The following is a 26,687-nucleotide window of genomic DNA, read 5'->3' as shown; positions in this document are numbered from 1 at the left end:
GGTTCTTTTTTTTTTTTTTTTTTTTTTTGGTGGTACTGGGGTTTTTGGAAGCCCTTCTACCTCCGGGCCACACTCCCAGACCTATTTTTACATTTTTATTTGGAAACAGGATCTCCTAAGCCAGCATGCGTGGCTGGCTTCGAACCTGCACGATCCTCCTGTTTCTGCCTCCCAAGCGCGGGGATTACAAGCGTGCGCCACCACGCCTGGCAGGTTCTTTATTTTGAAACAGAGTCTCACCAAGTTGCAGAGGGCCTCACTAAGTACCTGAGGCTGGCCTCGAACTTGCAATACTCCTGTCTTAGCCTCCCAAATACTGGGATTACAGGCATGAGGCACCATGCCCGGCCTTTTTGTGGTTTCTTTATACCCTGCCCTTGCCTTGCAAATATTCTCTTTTTTTTTTTTAATTTATTTTTTTATTTTATTGGTGCACTGTATTCATACATCATAGTGGGATACAAACTTTTGTAGACATACATGCACACATCGCCCAGTCAGCCCCCACCCGATCCCCACCCCATTCCCTCCCCATCCCTCCTTCCCATGCTTGGCTTAGTGGTTGACATCTAGTATTATAGCAATTTATCCAAAATTAAAAATGATAATCTCACATAACAGTTTCATTTGTCTGATGCCAAGCTTTTGATGATTTAAAGATAACATTTCAATATTACTTTTTGCTTTCTTTCTTACCAGAGCATATTTTTTTCTGTTTTTTTGGTGAAACTATCATATATTTATATATTCATTTTTCAGAAAAAAATCTATCCTAATATGGAATATGAATTCTAGATACCCAAAACGATCTTGAAAAAGAACAAAGCTAGCAGATATATATTTTCTGATTTCAAACCATATAAAGCTACAATAATTGAAACAGTGTAGTACTGTTCTAAAGGCAGATATATAAACCATTGGAGTTAAATACAAGCCTAGAGCTAAATTCTTCCCTATATTGTCAAGTTATTTTTGACAAGGTTTCCACGAACATTTGGTGGTGGAAATAATAATCTTTTAAATAAATATTGTTGAAAAATAATAATTACATGGAAAAGAATAAAATTGGACCCTTACCTAATCCCATATACAAGTATTAACTCAAAATAGATAAAAGACCTAAATATAAATCTTAAGACTATAAACTTTTAGAAGAAAATCTGGGTCATAAAACCTCACAACATTGAAATTGGCAGTGATTTCTTGGATATGATTTCAATGGCACAGGAAACAGAAGAATATACAAACTCCCTAAAAAATAAAAAAAAATATTGTATATCCAAAGACAATGTAAACAGAGTTAAAAGTTACTAATAGAATTGGATAAAATATTTCCAAATGCTATATCTGAAGGTATATTAATATTCTAACTAGAAATCCTAAAAATTAACAACAATAAAGGCAAACAATACAATTTAGAGATAGGTAAAAGACTAACATAAATAATGAATCTCCACAGATAACCAATCTTAGTTGTCTGTTGGATGGAAAATCTTGTTTCTCTGGTTCTGGTGAGTGTTACCTATTTCTTCTTTGTAGTTAATCTCTTTGAGTATTTTCTCTAGCGCTGGTTTTGAAGACATAAATTCCTTCAGTTTCTGTTTTTCATGGAAGCTTCTTATTTCTCCATCTAATTTGATAGAAAGTTTTGCTGGATAGGAAATTTTTGGCTGGAAGTTGTTTTCTTTCAGAGTTTGGAATATGTTACTCCAAGCCCTTCTGGCTCTCATGACTTGGTTTGGGAAGTCTGGAGTGATTCTAATTGGTTTGCCTCTGAATGTCACTTGGCCCTTTGTTTTTGTTGCCTTTAAGATTCTCTGCTTGGCTTCCACATTGGTCATTTTGACAATTATGTGGCGTGGGGATCCTCTTCTCCGATCCTGTCTAAAGGGAGTTCTATAAGTTTCCTGGACCTGTGTATCAACCTCTTGCTTTACGTTTGGAAAATTTTCTGCTATTACATCCTTGAAGAGATTGTTGATCCCTTTGGTATCACTTTCTTTTCCCTCCTCTATTCCAATTATTCTTAGGTTAGCTCTCTTAAGATGGGCCCATATTTCTTCAATGTCAGATTCCTGCTGTCGGATATTTTTTCCGAGATTAGAAACCATGCGTTCATTTTTGGATTGCTCATCTTCTAAGAGCGAGATTCTGTTCTCCATGTGGTCTAATCGGTTGTTTGTGCTTTGAATTGAGGCCTTTACTTCATTAATTGCATCCTTTATCTCTTTTTGGCTCTCTCTGAGTTCTTTTCGAAGCACCTCTATTATTTCTACAGTTATTTTCCTGATTTGATCTTCTAGAAATCTCTGATTTTCTGTTTTATCAGGTTCTGATGTTGTGGGGTTGTGGGCGGCATTCATTGCTCCAGTATTATTCCTCTTTCCCATGATTTCGGATGTTTGTGCCTTCTCTGGGTTCTTCCCTTGGGTCACTATAACTTCACTTAAGGTGTTCTGGATCTCGAGTCAGTAGTATCTCAGACCTCACTACTCCTTTACTGGGTTTTATCACAGAGTCTCTGACCCAGGGAGTCAATAGAGGCTGCTTTAAACTATGGGGGGTGCCAGGTTGCACGTTCTCCTATGGTGTGGTATCTCTGCCACCACCACTCCCTCACTGGGTACAGTGAGTACCTCAGTGAGGTACAGTACTGGGATTTCTCCTCTGTGGCCCACAATTTGACTCACTGTTCTTGAGTACGCAGATGTAGCTGTGCTGGATTCGGCGAATTCACTGCTGCTGCCGCCGCCGGTGGCAATATGGCGCCGCGGCCACGCCCTCGGCCATGAGGCTGGCGTATTTTTTCTTCTCTGGTTTTTATTTCCACTCTGAATCCCTGCAGCGTGGGCTGAGCTCAGCCACTGGGAGCTTTAAATCCTCTCTGCGCCGAAAGATCCCGCCTGGCTGTTCCGCAGCGGCTCACCTCGGCTTGCTGTAGCCATCCGATGAGTTCGCCGCTGCCGCCGGCAGTATGGCGCTGCTGCCGCGTCCTAGGGCGCGTGTGTCTCCTCTGTGGCCCTGAGCTCTGTTCTCAGTCAGCTTTCTCTCTGGAGCCTGGTGGTTTTTTTGTTTTTCTGTTGATGGTGTTTTCTGGCTATGAAAGGCGCTGGTTTTGTGGTAATGGAAATTGGTTGTTAGCAGGGCTCTTAAGCCCCGCTTTTCTCGGTCGCCATCTTCCCGGAAGCGCAAATATTCTCTTTATTGAGACTATTTGAAATGTCCCTATTTTCTTGTTCTATTTGTTACTGGCCAGTTGCTGATAGATCCCCAGGTGCTAAGAAGCTCACATTCCAAGTAGGGAGCTAGACTAAACTGAAAATAAGCCATGAACCTTGGCAAAGTGGTACACACCTGTAATTCTAGCAGTTGGGAGGCTGAGGAGGATCACAGGTTCAAGGCTAGCCTCAGCAACTTAGTGAGACCCTCAGCAACTTAATAAGAGGGAAAAATGGGGCTGGGGTGTAGCTTGGAGGTAGAATCCTCCTAGGTTCAATCCTCAGTACCTAATAATAATAGTAATAGTAATAATAATAATAATAATAATAATAATAATACATAATATTGCATAAGTGGTCTAAGAGAAGGAAGGTTTTAAGACAATTTCTCAGCAATTATGTGAATTTGGACAAGCCACTCAAAATCTGTCAAGAAACCTTACTCTCCTTGTTTGTAAAATGGTGATAATAATCAGACTCTAATGTTGTGAAGATAGAATGTAATTAAGTTATAAAATAGCACAATGTCTGGCACATAGCAAATGGGGAAATAAATGCCGTGTCTCCTTATAAACTATCAACAATATTAATATTAATTTCATGTAAAAGCTTAAAGGATTTTTCCTTCATTCCTAAACCACAAAATAACCTCACACATACTTCTAAGATAAACTACGTAGCCTTTTCACAGTTTGCAAAAATGTTGGATTTAACTGGCCCGTTTCTGGGTATGGATTTGTCCAAGGAGCTCCCTTGTCCCTGGCCAGGTGGTGATCCGCAGGCGCCCACTGACCCATGTCGTGAGCTTGCTGATTCCCAGCATCTTCCTGATGCTCGTGGACCTGGGGAGCTTCTACCTGCCGCCCAACTGCCGCACGAGGATCATGTTCAAGACCAGTGTGCTGGTGGGCTACACTGTCTTCAGGGTCAATATGTCTAACGAGGTGCCCAGGAGCACAGGGAACGCCTCTCTGATCGGTGAGCAGCCCAGGGGTCACGTGATCCGTGTCTTACCCTACCCCCGTCAAAGATCTGATGTTGCCTTTCAGATGGGAGGGAGGAGAGGCTCCGGAGCCTGCAGCTAACCCCACCTTTCTCTTCTCTGGTGACTTCTCCAGGGGTCTTCTTCACAGTCTGCATGGCCTTCTTGGTTCTCAGCTTATTCAAGTCCATCCTGCTGGTCAAGTTTCTCCACAATGAGGAAGGATCCCTCTTGTGCCTTCAAGGGAATACTGATGCCTGTGGGTCCGGAATGGCCCCCAGGGCCCAGTGTGCTGGGGCGCCAGGTTTGTAATCCCACATGTCAGACTGTGTACAGAATCGAAACACCCACTTCTCAGTTCCCGCACTGCGGTTTCTACTTCCTTTTCGAGAAGGGCCCCTCCTGTTGGAGGTCATTTTAGCTTGAAGATCAGGTCGTCAGTCACCCTTAGATTGTTTACTCTTCAAGTTTCAACCAATTACCTACAGTGACTGAATCACTGATTCCAGAACAGCAAAGTTCTGGCATGCAAACACTGTGAAGGAGGAGGAGGAGAAGGAGGAGGAAGAGGAAGGGGGAGGAGGGGGAGGAGGAGGAGGAGGAGATATTGTATTGTATATATTTGGGTTACAATCGCTTAAGTGAGAAAGTATAAGAGCCATACCAGCCCCTAAAGTTCTAATTGAGTCAACTTGAGCTGGTCCCTAGCCCAGAAAATCTCTTAGGTGGATTCAGTATACACATACCCTTCTTATACAACTGTGCCACAATCTCCCCAGAGCAGGTAGGGTAGGAATCCCCAACCTCAACTCACCCACTGCCTAGTTTTGCCCACAACCTTCCCTAAAATATGAGGCTATCAGCTTCAAGAGAAATTTCAAGTGGGCCTTGGTAGCCCCTGGCTCACTCAGACTGTTTTCTTCTATTACTCAGAGTCCCCAGTCTGTCAAGAACACCCGGCCCAGCCAGGGACTTTGAAGGAAGTCTGGTCCCAGGTTCAATCCATCAACAACCACCTCCAAACCCAGGGCCAGGTGCATCGACGGGAGGCCGAGTGGCTGGCGGGGCTGTACCGCTTTGACCAGCTGCTCTTCCGAAGCTACCTGGTCATGCTGGGGCTCTATGCCATCACCCTGTGCTCTCTCTGGGCACTGTGGAGTGGCTGGTGAAGACTGGATTGCTGGTCTCACTCAGTGAGACGTCATAGCACTGAGGGACAGCAGAAGATGTTTTTTGAGGGAAGAATGAAGGGGGAGGAACGATGTCTTGTTTCACTGAGTTCAGATGCACACATCCTGTGACTACAGGAGGGCCTAGGGATACCAGGTTCATGATGAAAATGTATAAACTGAACAAGGTATGCATAACAAGTAAGCCTTCCCTCCCCAGGAACCACCATAGCAATTTTTCCAGAAAATTTTCAGGCATATACATGCACATACATATGTTTATTTTTAAAATTTTTTTTATTTTTAATTTTTTTGGTGGTACTGGGGTCCCTGGAAGCCCTTCTACCTCCGGGCTACACTCCCAGACCTACTTTAACATTTTTATTTGGAAACAGGGTCTCCTAAGCCAGCTCACGCGGCTGGCTTCGAATCTGTGCGATCCTCCTGTCTCTGCCTCCCAAGCGCGGGGATTACAAGCGTGCGCCACCACGCCCAGCTATACATACATATGTTTAAATAGTGCTTTGTTTTGCTTTTTTTTATATTTTTGTGGGGGCTGGTCCTGAGGATTAAACCCAGGGGTATTCTACCTTGGAGCTACATTTCCAGCCCTCTTCATTTTTTATTTTGAAACAGGGTCTTGCTAAATTGCTGAGGCTGGCCTCGAACCTGCAATCCTCTTGTCTCAGTCTCCCAAGCACTGGGATTACAGGAGTGTGTCACTACATGCGGCTAAACTAATTTTAAAAGTATAAGATCGCACGATCTCCCAGCTCTGCCTTGGTCATTTATTGCCTTTCATTCAGTAAGATCTTTACAGAGTGTTGACTAAGTCATAGGCATTATGTTAGACACACTAGATAATATTTCATTCTGTGTGTGTGTGTGTGTGTTACCTGGGGATTGAACCCAGGGGCCTCCTGCGTCTGAGATATACCTCCAGCCCTACTTTATTCTTTACTTTGAAACAGGGTTTCACTAAGTTGCTGAGGCTGACTTTGAACTGCCATACTCCTATCTCAGCCTCTCATGTGCTGTGATTACAGGCGTGCACATTCAACATTCACAGAGCATTCTTTTTTTTTTTTTTTGAGGGTCTGGGGATGGAACCCAGGGGTATTCGACCTCTGAGCTATACCCCCTGCCCTATTTTTTATTCTTTATTTTGAAACAGGGTCTCACTAAGTTGTGGAGAACCTCACTAAGTAGCCGAGGCTGTCTGTGAACCGCAACTTGGTGTGTTTTCCTAAGTCTAATGGGTGAATCTCCCCAAGGTCAGACACGCAGTCCCTTAGCATCCCTCTAGCTCTCATCCGGGGTGTCTTTAGGAGGCTGGTGAGCAGAAAGACGCAGTAGGCTGCGAGACAGTCATCAGCCCTAATGCTGCTAGCAGAGGACACAAAAGTCCAAAGACTGTTTGCTAGGAACTTTTTGTGGCACTAAAATTGCCTTAAAAAAATCTGCCCCCCTCCGTCCCCCCAAAGAAAAAGAATTTAAATTCAAACAGCCTTTACCTGCATCCTCCCTCTCTCATTACCTCCCAGTTAGTGCTCAACGCCAATTGTCCATGAAATTCCACTGCTGCTGTTAATGGAATGAGGAGCGTAAGAAGTTTGTGAACAGGAAGTGTCCATGCAAAGCTCCACCTGTTTCCTTCTGCACTTCCTCCTTTCTTTTCTTTCTTTTGTTCTTTCTTTTTTTTTGTTTACTTTCTTTCTTTTTCTTTTCTTTTTGGCACTGGGGGTTGAACCCAGGAGGATTCTACCTCTAAGCTATACCTCCAGCCCTTTTTATTTTGAAACAGGGTCTCAGTAAGTTGCTGAGGTCCTCACTAAGTTGCTGAGGCTGGCCTTGAACCTGCAATCCTCCCATCTCAGTCTCCCAAGTACTGGGATTCCCGGCATGCACCACCATGCCTGGCTCCACTTCCTGTTTTCTACTGCTGGTCTCCTTTGCCTTGATGTGCTCTATAGTTTTTGTGTCGATTCCAGCTCTCTCTGCTCCCGCACTCAGGTAATAGAGGAGGGAAGGAGGGAAAGGCCTGCAGGAAACACAACACCCCGGCATCTTCCTCCTTCCTAACTGCGTGTTGGAGAAAACACCAGGTTCAGAGTCAGTCAGAAAATCTGATTCTGGTCCTAGTTCCGTCAGCATCTACCTAGGATATCTTGAACTTAACTTCTCAGACTTCAACTTCACTTATTGGAAATTAAGGGGGGGGGCTGCTAATATTTATTCTATCCATGTCACAGAGTTATGGGATCAAAACAAAGCAATGTATTTAAAAGCATTTGAGAAATAAATAATACTATCACAAAATAAACCTAAGACCTGCTTGCTATCAACAGATGGATTCTAGTCTCGAGTCTTTGGTACGGTGTCTGATTTCTAACTACCTCTATCAGAATCCCACTGTGGGCCCTGGTTCCCCCCACTAGGACCTTTATTAGAGTATCCAGAGGTCAATGTCTGAGACCACTGAGAGCCTCCTTGCAGAGGAGCTTGAGTGGTGGGGGATCCCAAAGGGATTCCCATTCACTGCCTATGCAGCTTACCTGTGCTCCATCACCAGTGACCACAGCCCAGCTTCTTGATGCCAGCCTCTAAGAACCAACCCTTCGGCAGGGGACCCTGGCTACTGAGTAGACTCCCATGGTCTAGTGCCAAGTGGCCTTGATCTCACCTGGCAGCTAGGAACTTATTCTAAGCCCCAGGTCAGGATTTCAGCTTCAAGGATGACTTCTGGGGGTGGTGGCTCATGCCTATAATCCCAGTACTTGGGAGGCTGAGACAAGAGGATCACAGGTTCAAGGCCAACCTCAACAAAATAAAGTAAATTAAATAAGGCTGAGGGTGTATATAAGTAGTAGAATGTCTGTGGGTTTAATCCCCAGTATCCCAAAACAAAGCAAAACATATGACCCCATGGACCTCATGGAACAGTGCTCTCTGCTGTGGAAGGAATACAATGTGCCAGTAGCCCTTACTTACAGAGAAGCTTTAGCTCAGCCCCTTCAAATGTTTATAGACTTCACGATTCTCATTTCATAGAGGAAAAAAATTGAACCAAACTTGAGATTCTCCTGGCTCTGACCACTCCTACCATCTGATCTTTCCCAGAGTCTCAGGTAGTTTGAGCACTCATCAAGAAATCACACCTCCAGTTCTGGGGACTTCTGCGATGTTTAGAATACAGAGATGGTCATGCACAGTCTCCGGCTTGCCGGGTAGCCTTCACATCATCATAATGTCTCAAGATAACATTGAGGTGCTGCCCCGATGACCTCCTGGAGCCTCTGCAGACTTCTGAATTGCAAATAACAGGCAATGGGCATCTTCCTTTCCTCCCAAGATACCCAACCATCCTCTGCACTGGCCCCAGCGTGGTAAAGGAAGCTGAGCCTCTCAGCTCTTAAATCTCTCAGGCACAGCAAATCTCAGCCTGATTTTAGGTAAGACCAGAAAGCAAAGCAGGGTGTGGTCATGAGTGGAGCCAGTGGCGAGTTTAGATGGTTAGTTTTTAGCTCAGCCTCAAAGCTCCCCACACCCTCCTGCTTCTCAGAGATCCATTACACACCAAAGGCAAAGTTAGTAGAAGTGGATGGAGTTCACATTTTACCCTATTCTGTGGCTCAGAGTCTTCTGCAAAATTTCAGGTCTGGTTTTAAAAGTTTCTCCACCAATCCCTGAGTAGTCAGCCCAGTTCCCAGTTTCTTCTGGGACCCTAGGGCTTCCCTCCCTGTAGCCCTCGTCTGTACCTCAGGCCCCATCTCTTGTCACCTCCCTGTCCAGCTCAGTCTACCCTGCCCTGTTCCTCAGCTCGGATTCCATCTTAGTGGCTGGAACTGCTCAGCCCTGAGTTATTTACCTGCAGACAGCGAGAGCTTCATAATTCACTGAGCAGCAGCACGGAAGCTTTTATGAGCAGCCGCGCTCCCCAGCGCACTCCGGTGTCCGTAATTGAAATGACCCACACCAGTGATTAGATTAGGGGGCTGAAGAAGCCCAGCAGGCCACCCCTACCTCTGTCCTGTCGGGGAGGTGATGTAGTTAAGTTTGTGCTTCATTTGGCAGAGGCCATAAAGCAAGAATTGCAGCAGGCTTTCTGCAGGGGCTGAAAGGCACTGCTGGGAGGTGGGCGGGCTGCGTGGCAGGCAACAGACTCCGGGTCTGAGGGGGAGGGAGCCCCTTGCTCTCCCTCAGTCTAGTGCTGAGTTCTGAAGACCTGGGACCCCCACAAGCCTAGTGGGGTTATCAGCCCTCCCGGATGTCACCGGGCCAGGCCCCATGCCCTTGATCAGCTCTTGCCCCTGGTCACCTGCTTGCCCTCTTTGGAGAGGTACAGGCAGAGGGTGAGGGCATACAGAGCTGCTGGCAGTTCTTTTCTCCCCACCTCCCTGTCCAGTCCTGGCTTCTTGGCCCCCTATCCTGGTCCAGCTTCCCTCTCTTCCCTGCACCCATCTTTCTGGCCGTTTGAGCACTGAGACTGAATTTGACCATCTTGTGCAAGAGCTGAAGTTTGCCCAAGTTTCCTCTTTGTCATTTCTTTCCCTCACCCACATCTACCCCAGGCCCCTCTATCGCCCTCACCGCTGAGTCCTTTCTTCCCAGAGCTGCCCTCCTGTACCCTGCACACAACACTGACGAAATTCCTTCCTCCTGTGCCAATTCCTACACGGCCATTTCATCTATAATCAAGCACAAATTAGTAAAGCAAACTGGTGCCAAGCTTTCAATCTGGGGTGCACGGTCCCTGGAGGGACTCCGCAGTGCACCAGGCACGCGCAAAGCCCCAGGAAGAAAGAACCTGGCTCCTCTTCTACAGCATTAGTTTTTCTCCACAGTGTGCCGTTAGGACAATTGCTTAATTTCCTGTGAAAATAACCACTGACATATTTTGGTGAAAAAGTAAAAATTTAGACTAAAGGCAAAACTTTAGGCTTCATGGGATGGAAGAGGATCTTTGATTCTGTCTTTGCTTTAAAAGACAGTGCATTGTCTGAGTGTGGTAACCCATATCTGAAATCTTAGTACTTTGGAGGCTGAGATAGGAGGATCACAGGTTCCAGGACAGCCTCAGCAAGTAGTGGGACTCTCATTAACCTAGTAAGACCCTATTTAAAAAAAATAGGGCTGGGGGTGTAGCTCAGAGGTAGAATGCACCTGGGTTCAATCCCTAGTACTACAAAATAAATAAATGAATAAATTCATGCATACATATACATACATACATACATATACATGCATACATACATAATATACGTACATACATAAATACATACATACATACGTACATACATACGTACATACATACGTACATAAATACGATGTATTAAAAGAAAGTTTGAGGTGAAGTAATGCCAACAGATCAGGAGATGATTGCCAAAAAAGAGTTTATTATGGTTTGCAAGTATGGGGGCTGGAGGACCTGAGCCATACCACATCCTGGTGAGGAGGGGTAGTGTAACACCAGGAAATGCAGAGCTTGATCTCAGGTGTTGGAAAAAGAAGGACAGACTGTGGGCCACAGTTTTGACAATGGTTTCTGTCGGAAGGAATAGGGAAAGCCTAGTAAACAGGGTTAGGATTGGCTACTTTGAATAATTTCAGTGGCCCTAGGGAATAGAGATTATATCTAGTTGTCTGGTACCTGGCCCTGGGGTGAGTAGGGGAGGTAGATAGTGGCCTGAAGTATGAGAACCAATAAAGGCGCTGGACCAGTTGGCTTCTATTTGAAAAATATGCTTGCAGACAAGCTGTTTACTAGCCCTAGGAGTTGGCTAATCCTGGGAGAAGCAGTCTCTCCAGGATTAGTGGGACCGTAGGTATCAAAACATCAGAACACATAAAATAAAAGACATAGTTAATACAGGCCTTTCTGAGAATGTCAGAGGTACACAGTCATTTGTTTTCTTTTCCAGGGTACTTTGGTGGAAAGGGGAGGGATATAAGAGATTTATTTAGAGAAGTTATGGCATCATGTAAAACCATGATAAAAGAAAAAGGAGAAGCTGGGCGATGTGGCACACACTTGTAATCCCAGTAGTTGTGAGGCTGAGACAGGAGGATCACAGGTTCAGGGCCAGCCTCAGCTACTTAGTGAGGCCCTCTGCAACTTACTGAGACCCTGTTTCAAAATAAAGAATAAAAAGTAGGGCTTAGGGTGTGGCTTAGAGATAGAATGCCCCTGGATTCAATCCCCAATGCCAAAAAAAAAAAAAAAAAAGCAAGTAAAGGAAAAGAAAAAGAAAAGAAAAGGAGGGGTTTATTTCCAGAGAAAAGTTTCTGAACAGCCACTTTCTGGGGTCAAAAACATCATGGAATATTCCAACTGGACATCTCCTTCCTCTTGGGGTGGTTGATTGTCTTTCCCCACATCACACCTTAGTGACTGCACTGTCTCCGTGGGGAGAGGGTTCTAACTGAGGCTCTGAAGTCAGGCGTGGTGGCACATCCTTGTAATCCCAGCATTTGGAAGGCGGAGACGGGAGGATCTGTGTTTGCAGACAGCCTCAGCTACTTGTTGAGGCCCTTTGCAACGCAGTAAGGCCCTGTTTCAAAACAAAGGATAACAAATAGGGCTGGGGGTGTAGCTCAGAGGTAGAATGCGGGTTCCCTCCCTAATACCACACACACACACACACACACACACACACACACACACACACACACTTCTAAGAGACTCTGCAGGGGGCTTAGCCTTCTCATTCCTCTACTTCAGGGTCACCCCATCCTACCCTATCTGCTAATCTTTAACTAGCTACCTGACAACAAAACTCAAAGGAATGACTAAAGGGGAGAGTGTTGGGCAGACATGTGACTTGTGAGGAAGGCCAACACCCAGGCAAGACACTCATTCACTCAGCCTGTTAGTAACCTGAGTGTCTATGTGTCAAAGACCTGGGCCCCAGCCAGAAGAGCACTACTTGAATGAGATGCTCACAGCTTCTGGCCTCAAGAAGCTTCTAATCTAGCACAAGTGGTGTCAGAAAGAACACAGGTTTGGGGGTCAGAATCTCAGGTTTGAGTTCCATTGCAACATAGCCACACAGACCTGACAGATTTCCTGGGTGCAAACCTGCTGGCTTGCGAGTGTTGCCTGGAGTGCTATCTTGAGACGGATTTGGGGCCCATGGATGGGCTTGGTAAGAAAGAACTCTGTAGTGAATTAGGGATGTCTACCAAAAGCAAGAGAGGGCCAGTGAGGATGGTCAGGGGTGACATTTACAGAGGGTTTTGCCACGTGCCAAACACTGCTGAGTGTCCTGAGTGGTATGATTCTAGGACTATTAGAATGTCAGCCCCAAGAGAGCAGGAGAGCCAGGTGCAGTGGTGTACACCTGTAATCCTAGTACTTAGGAGGCTAAGATAGGAGAATCGCAGGTTTGAGGCTGGCCCAAGCAACTTAGCAAGACTCTCCACAACTTAGCAAGATTCTGTTTCAAAATAAAAAAATAGAAAGCGCTGGGAGTATAGCTCAGTGGTTGATTGCCCCTGGGTGGTCTAGTCCTTAATACATATGATCGGGGAGTTTATTTTTTGCTCACTACTGTATTTCTAGGGTATACATTAGGCAGAAAGATAGAGGATAGACAGACGATAGATAACACCAGGGTTATTGTAATACTAAGGTTATTATGAGGATTATATAGAATATGAGGATATGTATTGTATATGCATCTACTTAATTGTAACTCTAGTTATTTGCCATTTTACAGTTAAAAAGCCTGAGATGCAGAGGAGTTAGGTTAAGTTGCCCTAGATCACTGCCAATGACAAGGCCTCCTGTCCTATCTTTCCACTACCATAGTAAATACCTAAGACGATCAACTTGTGGACAGTAGAGATTTGCTTTGGCTCACAGTCCATGTCGGGTGGACACATTGCTTTAGGCCTCTGTTGGGGGCAGCACTTCATGGCAGCAGCGGGTGATGGAGCAAACCTATTCAATCTTGTGGCCAGCAGACAAGAGATGAAGAGGGATGGACTAAGTCCCACTACCCTTCTCAAGGGCGCACTCCCAGTGACCTGAAGACCTCCCGCTAGTCCTCCTTCTTAGAGTTTCCACCACCTCCCAATAGCACCAAGTGGAGACCGTGCCTTTAACACACGGGCCTTTAGGAGACATTCCAGGTGCAAAGGATGTCAACAAGAATTCAGATCCTAAACCCAAATCCCATGCTCTTGGACACGTGGGCCATACTCAGGCGTACTCTGATCCAGAGCTTGCACCTTTGACCTTTTTTTGTGTGTGTGTGGTACTGAGGATTGAACCCCAGAGCATTCTACTTCCAAGCTATACCTCCAGCCCTATTTTATTTTATTTTTTTATTTTGAAACAGGGTCTCAATAAGTTGCCAAGGGCCTTGTTACATTGCTGAGGCTGGCCTGGAACCTGAGATCCTCCCGTTTCAGTTTCCCAAGTACTGGGATTACAGGTGTGCACCACCATGCCCAGCTGGCCTTTACTTCTTACAGCGTCTCATATTTGTCAATTTTATAGGTGAATAGAGGAAGAGTTCAGCATTAGAATATGTGAGTTTGATTTTCAACCTTACCACTTATTAGGTTTGTGATTCTGGGTTAAATTACATAACTATCTCAGAACCTCAGTTTGTTTGTTTGTTTTTCATTTGTATATTCTAGGAAGAGCTCTTTTGCCAAGGCAACACGAGAACTGAATGAGATAAGACTTGTTAATTGCAGAGCACAGTGCCTTGCAGTAGAGACACTGAGACTGGAGCGATGGTTCTTCTTCACCTTGCTTCTGTGCTTTTCTGCCAGCCAGGGAGGTGATACATGTGAGAAAGCTTTGTACCCCAAGGTCTGCTGCCCAGAGTGAGGTGCCTGGATTCTCAGCATCAGTATCACCTGGGAATGCACTAGAAATGCAGATGCTCAGGCCTCCCAGACTTACTGTCTGAATTTGAATTTTAACCACTCCCCAGGGGGAATAATTTGCACATTAAATTTGCTTATTCATGTGCACATTGCCATTGGAGAAGCTGGAGATCTAAGGGACAATGAAGGCAAAGGGTGATACTGGGGACTCTGGGAAGCGAGAAGGGATAGGGTTCAGCCTCGCATTGAGTCCGGTCTGACCAGGGCAGCTGGGCCCGCAGGCACCTGCCAATCACTGCACTCCACTCAGTAATCTCCCCTCCCCACAATCAGAGCAGTCAAGCACCCAGTGCAGCTGGGCGGTTCAATTATAGGCTGTGGGCAGATGGCGGAGATGGCTCTGTGTGCCATCCAAGGAGCGCGCCAATGAGGGGAAAGAGGCCCCTTCCACCGACCCCTTCCCCTGACAGCAAACACCCTCTTTACCAAAGAATGAGGCCGCCAGCACATGACATCAGTTACCTCCTTCTCCCAGAGCCTACTCAGTGCTCTGGGCAAACCCTTGGGCCTTCTTGTCCACAGAAGCATGGCTCTCTCTGGTTCTCAGTCTGGATTCCCTCTCCTGCTGGCAGGAGCCTGGCCTCTGAGATGGAACCCTATTCATTGGACCCCTCCCTTCTCCTGGGAGCTTGGAGGAGCAGTACACCCATGGAGGTAGGCCTGAGACTGGAGGACCACATGCCATTCATCCTTCTATGTCTCCAGCATCGGGTAAAAAGCTGGGCAAAGAGCAGGACATAGAGTTCTGGCTGAAGGAACACCCACCCCCATTTCCCTGAAAGGCAGCCAGCCTGGCTGCAATGGGTGAAGCCTCTGGCTGCCACCTAAGCACCCATGCTGGGAAGTGAGGGAGGACCTGGTCACAGGGTAGGCTGTGCTGCTGCCATGGTCCCGTCCCTGTCTCCCAGCCGGTGCTAAGAGGAGTCGCCACCACCTAGAGCTGTTGGGCTGCTAGATAGAAATGAGCAAGTCAGGGCAAGACTGGAATGGACCTGAGAAGGAAAGCTAAACAGGCCCTCATGAGCGGAAATCCAGACTCTCATCTAGCTATGGCTAGAGAACCGCAGGGCTATCAGGAGGCTAAACTCACTATGTGCATAACTCCCCAACCCCACCAAGGTTCACTTGGGCACCATGGGAAAGTTTCCAACATGGTGAGAACAGTGCAGGGGACCACGCTTTGGTTGCAGAAAGAGATAGTGACCTCCTCAAATGCACATACATGAGGTAAAGTTTTCCAGACTGAATAAAGCTCACCCTGTGGGAGACTCATGGCCATTTTTCCATTCCAGGAAGCAGCCCATTCCAGACCTTCTCTCTGGAATGTAACCCCTTATTCATGGCCTTCTCTTAAACAGTATTCTGTCTTCCTCAATGAACCTCTTAGGCGCCCTTATTTGTGCCTTCCATTTGAGGCCATTCTCTTAGGAAGCAAGGACCGAGGAAGAGATCACCATCCTATAATAGCATTCTATAACAGAGCCGTGGCTCCATCTTCCTGCCAGGTCCCCCAGGCTGTTCAGTGGCCTGTTCTCCCCGCCACTGTGTCTCTGCCCTGTTCCCTGGGAGGAATGAAAGCTCTCCCCAGCTCCCAGACTCCTCTATGGTGATGTTTCAAGCACCCATTAGGTTTTATGAGGCTCAGTCTCAGGGCTGCAGGAGATGGCTTTGGGATGTACTCTGGTCTGAGGGCTCCCTGTGGACCCTCCTGGATGCTTGTCCATGCTGTCTCTCCCTCCCCCTCCAGCCACCTCCAGCCATTTACCCGCCACCCTGGGTTTGTCTCAAGGACACTGGGCAGAGCCCAGGCTGGTCATTGTGGCTCAATAGGTCTGGGGTCCCTTGATCTGCTGCTTTGGGCAGTAGAATATGCGCGCGCGCGCGCGCGCGCGCGTGTGTGTGTGTGTGTGTGTGTGTGTTACAATAACTCAAAGTTTGAGAGGAATCAGCGCTCTCACTGGCAGATGAGGTTGGGAGACTACACTCAAGCTAATGATGAGGCTGATGATAATGATGCTGACTGCTGATAGCTCCTACCTACAGGACACACTGCACCCCAGGCATTCTATGAGGACTTTTCACATTGTTTCTAATTGAGTTCTCATGATAACCAAACACAGAAGGGTAAATTTACAAGTATAGAGACTGAGACCCAGAAAAGTTAAGAAACTTGCCTACCATTACGCAATGAATGAGTGAAACAGTTGAGTTTGACCTCAGAATTATCTGCTTTAACATATTGTATCTTTAGTACTTTTACCTGAAAAGAGGCGATGAGGCCCTTCCTGTTTCAGGGGGATGGGGAGGCGTCAGGTGAACTCCTGAGGGTGCAGAAGCTGCAAATGCAAGGATTATGATTCCCATAATCTGCTGGGAAAGAGGCCCCTGCTCAAATGTGAAGATATGTACATTGCCTCAGGCTACAATCCTGAGAACCCCAACTGCTCTCCTGACCAGGCCGAGGGGGAGAGGGGCAGAAGAACAGGGCAAGGCGTCGGAGGCCGAGCTGGGATGCTGCAGGTCAAATCAGAATGTGTTAAGAGAACTGGAATTTGGAGCCCTTCACAAGCTGAGCTAGAGGATGGCAGGAGGAGGCAGGGGTTTGGGAGGGGATTATATGCCTCCGGCTGGGGCAATTCTCCTTCAAGGGAGATAAAGAAAATGATGGAGAGAGAGTCATAAAGGCCTAAATTAAAATCCTAGCCGGGTGTGGTGGCGCACGCTTGTAATCCCCACGCTTGGGAGGCAGAGACAGGAGGATCGCGCAGGTTCGAAGTCAGCCGCGTTCACTTAAGAGACCCTGTTTCCAAAAATAAAATAGGTCTGGAAGTGCAGCTCAGAGGGAGAAGGGCTTCCAGGAACCCCAGTACCACCAAAATAAATAATAAATAGCTCCACCATTCAATGGCTTCATGACACTGTACGAGTTAAATAACTCCCCCAAGACTCAGTTTAATCATTTGTGAAATAGGGATGTCAAGGGGAAGAACTTAAATGGGTGGCATTGGATTGAGGTACTTTAAAATGGAGTCTGAGCTGCGTGTGGTGGTGCATGTTTGTAACTGCAGTATTTGGGAGGCTGAGAAAAGAGGATCACAAGTTCGCGGCCAGCCTCAGTTACTTAGTGAGGCCCTCCACAATTTAGTGAGACCTTCTTTCAAAATAAAGAATAAAAAATAGGGCTAGGGTTATAGTTCAGATGTAGAATGCCTCTGGGTTCAATCCCCAGTATCGGAAAAATAAAATAAGATAACATAAAATGGAGTCTGGAGGTCATTGTTAATTAGATCTCAGATATATCTACACCTGTTCCTTTGAACCCCAAACTGGGGTGCAGAGATACTACCCCCGCCCCTCATGAAACACTGTCAACCAATTCTGACCTTCTGTACAATCACCCCTTCCTCCAAACTCTGAAAACATAGCAAATCTATTTGTTACAGGGAAGCTTAACTTTCATCAGTGCCAATTTTAATTCTTAACAAGTGATGTAATTTCCAACCCCCTTGTGGTTTAAAACTATAAATACAGCCACCATTTTATAAAACCTCAGAGCACATTTTCAAAATTGCTTGAATCTGTGTTTTTCCAGATTGCAATCCTAATTAGCTCCAAATAAAAAGGTTTTTGACTAGGTTGACTTTATTCTATCATTCCAGGGAGAATGATATCCAATACCTAGAATGAAGACTCTGAGTATACAGTGTAAGACATATAAAAGTGGCTCAAACATTCAGTTTCCTTCTTCTTATCCTCTGCCAGTAACTTGTAAGTAGGGAACTCTGGGCAATTTACTTAGTTTCTTGTAATAATTGTAGTAATAATGACAACGACTACAACTTCCATTTCCTGGGCATTTATTTGTGACAGGTGCAGCTCAAAGAATCTTACCCATATGATCTGATCACATCCTACCCAAGACTCCATGTTAGGTGTGGTGCCTCCATTCTCCCAAGCCCAGAGAAGCTGGCTGGCTTGTCCAAGCCTACCTAGCTCGAAAGTGGCAGAGCCAGCACTGAATGAGGTTAGGTGAAACAGGTGAGGAGGCCTTTTGTAACGATGACCCCCAAATCTCAATGGCTCATGACGTCATGCTGTGTGTTCACTGTAGGTAGGTCAGCCCTGGCTCTGGTCCATGTCCTCCCTCTGAGATCTAGACTGATGGAACAGCATCCATCTTGGCAGTCATCATGATAGTGAAAAGAGATTTGGAATATTCTTGCTTGGCCTGGAAGGCTTCATTGGCCTTCTGCTTACAATTTACTGTCCTGTTTTCTCTGTCATGTAACCCAGGAATTACAATCCTTACAAGTGTCCTGAAAAGGGGAGAACCGAAATATTTGGAACATAGCACTCATGTATGATTATCACATACAGTTTCTAATCACCATGTTGAACTGATTCCTTCCATTAACTGAGCCTCAGCTTTGTCATCTGAAAGGTGGGGATAATTCTACCTTGCAGGATTATTGTGGTGAACAAATGACCTAACAAAAATCTGGAGGCTCAGAACACTGAATTGTGGCAATCCATGTTTATGTGTGAAATTCAGGAATATTCTCGACTAGTCAGTTCAACTTTTGTTCAGTGGAATGACAAATCAAGCTATACTATTCTAAAGGTTCTTCATGAAACAAGAGTATGCGCTTTGGAAAGTGCTGCTGCTCTCAGTGGGCATGAAACCACATTTGCAAATATGAGCATGTCAGTAGATATGCAAAGTACTATACAGTTTTAGAAGACCTCAACTATCCTGGTTCCAAGCATTTAAGTAGTCCTAAATGAAGGGTCTTCTAAAACTGTACCTCTGTACCTCTCAGGGATGCTACTTCAGGCCAGCAAGATACTTTAGAGTCTGTGTTAGTTTACTTTTGCATTGCTATAACCAAAGTACCTGATAAGAACAATTCAGAGAGGGAAGGGCTTGTCTGGGCTCATGGTTTCAAAGTTCAGTCCACAGTCAGCCAGCTTCAAGGCAGAAATATCATGGCAGCAGGGCATGGCAGAAGAAAACTGCTCAGGGTAGCTGGGAAGCAGAGAGAGAGAGAGAGAGAAAGAAGAGAGAGAGAGAGAGAGAGAGAGAGAGAGAGAGAGAGAGAGAGAGAGAGAGGTGATAGGTGATAGATAAGATAGATGATAGATAGATAGACAGACAGACAGACAGACAGACAGGTATAGTCCCCAAGGCCACACTCCCAGTGATGTGCTTCTTCCAGCCATATTCTACCTGCCTACAGCACAGATGTATTAAGCCACAGTGTAAAAAGAGACAGTGGCCTCTGCAAATGCATATGCTAATGCTAGGGGGAAAGGTTTCCTGGGGGGAATATAAGGCTTCCTACAAGAAGAACCCCACGCCATTGTACACTTCAAATAGAAACCCATTCCAGATCCCTTTTTCTCTGGGACATAACCTTAAGGCCTTCTTTTGCAACGGCCCCACTTCCCTAAGTAAACCTCTTATATTCCCCTATTCATGCTTTCTGATTGAATTCTTTCTCTCAGAAGAAGCAAGAATCGAAAAATGGATTACCGCCTGGTAACATAAAGGATTTCCTGCCCAGTAACATTACCACCCAGGAAATCCATTCAAATTATTAATCCATCAATGGATTCGTCCTCTGATGAGATTAGAGTTCTGGTTCAATTATTTCACCTCTGAATATTGTTACATTGCCAAAACAAGTACCCAAACCATAACAGGGGTTAGTTATAGATGTAGAAAGTTCCAGATAAGGAGAGGAAGAGAGTGGCTTCACTTGGAACACTACAGAGGTGCCACATGAGGTTAGAAGGGCTGAACAACACTGGGCTGTTATAGAGTCCTTCTCCCCCAACCTTGGTCTTCGAGGATTTGAGGTTTTGTGTGATGGAAAAAAAAAAGTGGGGTTTGTGCTCACTGAGTTAACATTCCACCAGTGGAGACAATAAAGAATCAACCTAAGTCAAAAGAATCCAGTCATGTGGAATGTTCGGAGGTGATGGGGCAATCGGAAAAAGAAAAGCAGGGCTGGGAAGGAAAACAAGAGTGCCAGGTAGATGAGGCAGGGTACCAAACAGGGTAGTCAGGTAGGTCTCACTGTACAAGTAGGATTGAGGTAGCCTTGGAGGAGGGGAGGGCGTCCTTGTAGCTGGAGCAGAGGCTGGGTGGGTGAGCACCCCTGGTATGTCTGAGGAATAGAAAGAAGCCCAGGGAGGCTGGAGTGGACAGAGCCCTGGAGAAAGCACAACAGGCAAGGACTAGAGGTAACAGAGGCCTCTGTGCAGCTATTTAAGCTGAATCCAAAAAGCAAAGAGAATGCCGGGCGTGGTGGCGCATGCTTGTAATCCCCGCGCTTGGGAGGCGGAGACAGGAGGATCGCGCAGGTTCGAAGCCAGCCGCGCTGGCGTAAGAGACCCTGTTTCAAAAATATAAAATAGGTCTGGGAGTGTAGCCCAGGGGTAGAAGGGCTTCCAGGAACCCCAGTACCACCAAAAAAAAAAAAAAAGCGCAAAGAGAAGAAGAGTGCAACCAAGGCTCCACCCCTGGCATGGGGCTCAGGAAACGCCTCTGAGCTGGAGCTCTTGCCTGTGCTAGGAGTCGTGTGACTCCCCAGTCGCTTGTCCTTGCTGAGAGCAACTCTGCTCACTTCCAGTCTCCACAGTGGGTCAATCGAGCACCTGTGAGGCCCAGGCCCGTGATGCAGTGCTATGGACGTGAGTAGAGTCTGCCCTCCATGCACCCAGGGTCCATCCAGTTCCTACACTCAGGGCTGAAAGAGTTGAGCAGTTGGGGCCCAGGAAGAGAAGATAAGAATTTTAAGGTTGAAAAGGAATTAGTCTCAAAGAATACTGGGTGGAGGAAGTTTTAGAGAAACAGCTTTAGGGCTCAGTGTTAAGAACATGTTTTCCAAGTCACGTGCAGTGGTATATGCCTGTAGTCCCAGTACTTGGGATAGGAGGCTAAGACGGCAGGATTTCAGGTTTGAGGTTAGTTTCAGCAACTTGATGAGACCCTGTTTCAATAAATAAATATGAATAAATAAATAAATGCCAAGCATGGTGGCTTACACTTGTAATCCCAGTACTTGGGAGGCTGAGACAGGAGGATTGCAGGTTCGAGGACAGCTTCAGCAAGTAGTAAGACTTTTATCAATTTAATGAGGCCTTGTTTCAAAATGAAAAAAAAAAGTAAAGAAAAGAAAAGAAAAAAAAGAGGGCTGGAGGTACAGCACAGAGATAGAACTTCCCTAGGTTCAATCATCGCAGTCACACACACACACACACACACACACACACACACACACACCTCCAAAAAGGACAGAGCCACCATCAAAGGCTGAAAGGTCCTTTGCTGGGATGTTTGGGATATTGTGGAGACTTGAGTGCTGGGGCACGGGGGGTGGGGGCGGTGGCTGAACCAGATGCCTTTTGAGTCCCAAGGGTTTCCTTTGGCATCTCTCCGGATCCTCTTTGATACAGAGGCAGGATGGTGTCTGTTGGGATGTGTTGAGGGTCTTTCTGTAGACGGAGGGACAGACTGCGCTCCTATAAATGCAGAGGGGAGCAAGGCAGTGTCCCCACCCAGGGCTGGAGGGCCATGTGGCCTCCTGGGGGGGGGTCTTGCCTCTCCACAGGGTGGGCGAGCAGAGCCCTCCTGGGCTGCATCCTCTCAAGGAGTCTCACTGCCGTGGGATATTTCTCCCATTCCTGCCTCCCTCCCATGTTCCTTCTGTGTGCCACTTGCCCAGGACTACAGACCTGTGTTCTAGCAGAATTTCTTTCTCTAAATAATGGCAGCTTGGGGGCCAACGTGTTCCCCATCCCAAGAAACACATCACTGCACATACCACCCAGTGGCCATTGAGCCCCCCCATATCACCATCCAAGAGAGCAGATGACCAGAGTCAGTGGGCAGTAGGGCAGTGACTGGCCAGTCAGTGCGTTCCCAGACCCATGGGACAGGCAAGGAGCCTGGCGCAGGGCTGCCAGCCCCTCCTGGCCACAGTGGATGCACACCGAGACAGGGACCACAGAGCACAGATAGATCTGACTGCTTGCCTTCTCTGCTGCTAATGACATTGATTCTTTCATCTGCCCAGTGAATACTTATCAGAGTTATGTTTGATGGTGGAGAAGGAATACAGAGAGTAGTAAGGGGCCTGACTACTTAGGGTGGTCAGAGGAGGTCTTGCCAAGAAGGTGACCTCGAGGAACACGATGGCCACTTGGGTCACATATTATGTGGCTTTTCCAGTTCCCCGTGCCCTCCTTTCCAGGCTCCAACCCGGGCCGCTGTGGCAAGCCGCTCAGAGGCAGCCACTCTGGGGTTATGTTGTATTTAATTCTTCCAGCATGCTCCTGACCCATTACTTCATTTACTTATTAATCCTCTCCACTCCTTTTATTTCTTGAGTATAACTATGTCCCAGTCACTGTACTACATGCATTATATATGATATCTCATTTAGTCCTTACAACAACCCATAACAATTACAGTTATGCTCAACTTAGATACAAGAACACAGAGTCAGATACTTCAGGTGTTATGATAGACTGGATTCATGCATTGGTAAAACTTAACCCCCAGTGTGATTGTGTTAAGAGGTGAGGACTTTGGGAGTGATTAGGTCATGAGATCAATGCCCTCACGAATGGGATTAGTGCCTTCATAAAAGAGGACCCAGAGAGCTGATTGCACTGTGAATTATGATTTTTATAATTTCTTTTTTTTTTTTTTTTGGTGGTGGTACTGGGAGTGGAACCCAGGGGCTTTCTACCTCTGGGCTATACTCCCAGACCTTTTTTTATATTTTATTTGGAAACAGGGTCTCACTAAGTTGCTGAGAGCCTCACTAAGTAGCTGAGGCTGGCTTCGAACCCGTGCGATCCTCCTGTCTCAGCCTCCCAAGCACGGGGATTACAAACGTGCACCACCATGCCCGGCTGACTTTTATAATTTCTGTGTAGTGAGGAAGAGGGAGTGTGCATAACTCGAGGCAGGGCATGCTGTATTGCCTTTCCAACTTCAGATTTATAATACTGAACTATATGACTCTCAAGAAAACATCTGGAGAATTTAGTAGATAGGTGGAGTGAGCAACCCTTCTTCCCGTTTAATAGATGTGAAACTGAGGCATAGATAGCTTAGCTGGTTTGCTCAAGGCCACACAGACTTTATGACAGAATCAGGCCTAGGACATGGCTGCATTTTATTCTTTCAAGTGCTTCTTTTTAAGACCTCAGTTTTTTTAAATAGATGAATATATTTACAGTTAAAAGGAATAATGAGGTGGAGCATGAAAAACAAGTCTCCCTCCCACCCAAACACACATCCCATTCCCCAAGGCAATGACCATTACTTGGCTATTGTATTTTCTTCCTGTTTTGCATCTTATCCCAGTGAAAAAGACAAAATGCAGACATAGATCTCCAGGCATGCCGTGCTGGCAGGATTTAGGATTGTGAACCAAACTTGATCGTCCATTAGCTGAATCACTTTGGGAAAGTCACTAAGTACCTTAAAGTTCTTCATCTACAAAAGGAGAATTCTATTACCTTACCTTAGAGTGTTACAGGTTCAGAAAGAGTCCCTGAAAGCACACCGTGCATCACACAGCAGCATATAAAGGCTGATATGTGTCATTCTCTGCCTGATTTCTTCTCTCTGGAAAAGCCCAGAGATGATCACTGTTCCCACTGCCTCTCTGAGTCTACGAGAAGGATGAATCGGATATGGGGCTCATTTCCACAGGACAAAAGGAAATGATTCAAATTGTACCAAGTGTAATTAAAGTTAGATATTAGAAGAAACTTTGTTTTGGAATCCCTAAGGGGGTTTTGAGGTCTCTGTCATTGAAAATTTCTCAGAAAATAGTCATTATAATACATTAAGGCTCTATTGTTCCCAGAAACAAGGGGATGAATAAGATGGCTTCTCCAGTCCCTTCCTCTCTAGAAATTAGAATTTAAGTATGAGAGAAATTTAAGCCAAACCAACTTATTCCCCCAGATCTAGTTCTGTGATGGCCAGATAGGTGACTGGCCACTCTCCAGGAATGAGGTGCCTTCTACAGACACTTCTTTTTTGATATGTAATGATTCTCTTGGTTAGAGAGAAATTTAAGACAAATGACCTCTGACCCCCCGCTCCAGTTCTGAGGTGACCATATGGGCTAATGACTCATCACCCATTAAAGCCTGGCCTTTACTACAAACTCACTAATTTTAGATACGCTTTTCAAAATGACCTTCTACCTTGGAGAGCACCCCAGGGTTGGCTGTGTTTGGGAGGCACAGAAGAAAGCTTCCACCTTCAAGGAGATGAAAAGGCTAGAATTTGATGATGACTTAGAAATGGGGGTAAGAAAAATTACATCTCACGGGAAAGAGACCTACCCAAGAGGCTGGACATCCCCTCCAAGGATACCTGTAAGAACTAGAGCAAATCCTCCATCCTTCTGTGCCAGAAAGGAGAGAAGGTGGATGAGGAAAGAGAACTTCACTGCTCATGATTTCCTGAGTCTCTTGTGGTTTGAGTGAAGGATTGTCACCTCTGTTATAAAAATAAGTCATCAAATCTCCAAAGTTCAGCACCAGGAAGACGTCCAGGCAGACAGAGCAAGGACCAAGCAACCCACGCAGTCTCTTGGGGTTCATCCCCTCTGGAGGCTTTCTCTCAGATCATGGCCACCACAACCACACCGGCCTGATCAGGACAAAGTCCCCTTCCTCCTCAGCCCTTGAGGGTGGAGGGCAAAGGTTGAACACCCCAATCTGAACACCAATTAAGGGAAGAGACCAGGCATTAGTAAGCAAAGGGAATAATAACTGAAATGTGAATGAGTGAAATAGAGGGTCTCAGGTCTTCTAACCTGTTTAGTTTCTTCCAGGTCCTGAAGTAGCTTTGTAAGATTTCAGAGGAACACATAAGTTCACAGGGCCCTGGGTAGGGCTTGCTTGCTCTTTCTTTCTTTCTTTCTTTCTTTCTTTCTTTCTTTCTTTCTTTCTTTCTCTTTCTTCCTTTCCTTTCCTTTCCTTTCCTTTCCTTTCCTTTTCTTTTCTTTTCTTTTTCTGATCAAAGGTGGCAACATGAACACCAATCTCCTAGGAACAGCCTCTTAGCCATCTTGAGTTTCAGAGATCAATATTAAGAGAAAAAAAAACCCTATAGTGCCACTATGTCAGGACCTACAAGCTATCTGGTTGGAGGTCTAGAAACATCCTTCTCCCCAGGTGATGAGAGACAAGAGATGACTCCACCCTTTAGATTAAGGCCCACCCCATGCATCTAGACCCAAGGGAGTAATAATATATCCCCTAAACCCTAGCATCACTTCTGTACTTTGAGGACGGACCACAGAAGTTACCAGGCCAATTTTACCATGAAGCTCCATACCTGACATTTGCCGTGAAACAGGTTTTTCCAGGAGCAGGATGGCAGAGCAGTGTTTCTGAAGCTACCTTGTACTAGGAAAAATACTAAACTTTGTGTCCATGAACACATCATATATTCACATGGTATCCTTCAAAAAATATTTTTAATCAGCAGGCTCATATAGAGCCAGGCCAATGGGTCTGCCCTTTCGACTAGAGCAGTCAAGCAGGAGTGGGTATCCCACTCACCCCAGAATGAAAGAGAGGGATATCCCAGCCAGGGTCCAATCAACCTAGGTCCATGTCAAAGAGAATGTTCTGCACAATCTGGCTGTTAAGAGCCCAAGCTTTGGAGTCTGTAAGATCCAGTACCACACCCTCTTCTTATTTAACTCTACACAAGTTACTTAACATCTTTGCTTCGATTGTCCATCTGCACTAAGGGAATAATAGTAGTATCTTCTTGGTAGCAAGCAGAGTGAAAAAGAGTCACTGGGCATGGCAACACATGCCTGTAATCCCAGTACTTGGGAGGCTGAGACAGGAGGACAGTAGGTTCAAGGCTAGTCTCGCAACTTAGTCAGACCTTCAGCAACTTTCTGAGACCTTATTTTAAAATTAAAAAAATAAAAGAGGGTTGGCGTGTAGGGAAAATGTAGAATGCCCCTAGGTTCAATCCCCAGTAGGAAAAAAAAAAAGCTGAGCACAGTGCCTCACGTGTAATATATGCTCAATAAATGGTGGGGTGGTACAGAACCAGCTATTCCAAGGACCCATAGCTTTGGTGGCACAAAGATCACACATGATGGGAAGAGAAAGAAAGAAAGAAAGAAAGAAAGAAAGAAAGAAAGAAAGAAAGAAAGACCAGGAAGGAAGAACCGTGTCCCTATAGTTCCATTTCACTTCTTCTTGTAGAACATTCCCATCTGCTGCCTTCTACCCTTTGCATGACAGCCCCTAACTCTTCCACCTTCCATGCTAGAAATGGCAGGTACCTGTCAGTCTCCCTATCAGCCCCCTCCTGGCTGGCTCCCTCCTTGGGGCCCTCCCCTGGAAATGTAT

The 26,687-nt window shown here is 45.9% G+C and overlaps 1 protein-coding gene across 1 annotated transcript in view; it reads left to right on the top strand.

The window, feature by feature from the left end:
* HTR3B (5-hydroxytryptamine receptor 3B) overlaps nt 1–26,687 on the top strand; it is a gene marked incomplete at both ends in the record, with an annotated part of 57,836 nt that overhangs the window by 30,514 nt on the left and 635 nt on the right. The window contains 9 exons of the mRNA XM_080719930.1: nt 3,986–4,196; nt 4,337–4,504; nt 5,134–5,365; nt 7,361–7,382; nt 13,451–13,578; nt 14,016–14,207; nt 20,848–20,966; nt 22,529–22,586; nt 24,449–24,611. Coding sequence (XP_080576056.1) covers nt 3,986–4,196; nt 4,337–4,504; nt 5,134–5,365; nt 7,361–7,382; nt 13,451–13,578; nt 14,016–14,207; nt 20,848–20,966; nt 22,529–22,586; nt 24,449–24,611 — 1,293 coding nt within the window. The remainder of the gene's footprint in view (nt 1–3,985; nt 4,197–4,336; nt 4,505–5,133; nt 5,366–7,360; nt 7,383–13,450; nt 13,579–14,015; nt 14,208–20,847; nt 20,967–22,528; nt 22,587–24,448; nt 24,612–26,687) is intronic.

The sequence above is a fragment of the Muscardinus avellanarius genome (assembly GCF_963383645.1).
Source record: "Muscardinus avellanarius genome assembly, chromosome: 1".
Classification (NCBI taxonomy): domain Eukaryota; kingdom Metazoa; phylum Chordata; class Mammalia; order Rodentia; family Gliridae; genus Muscardinus; species Muscardinus avellanarius.
The sequence above is the reverse complement of the archived record's forward strand: the minus strand, read 5'-3'. Positions and strand labels throughout refer to the sequence as shown.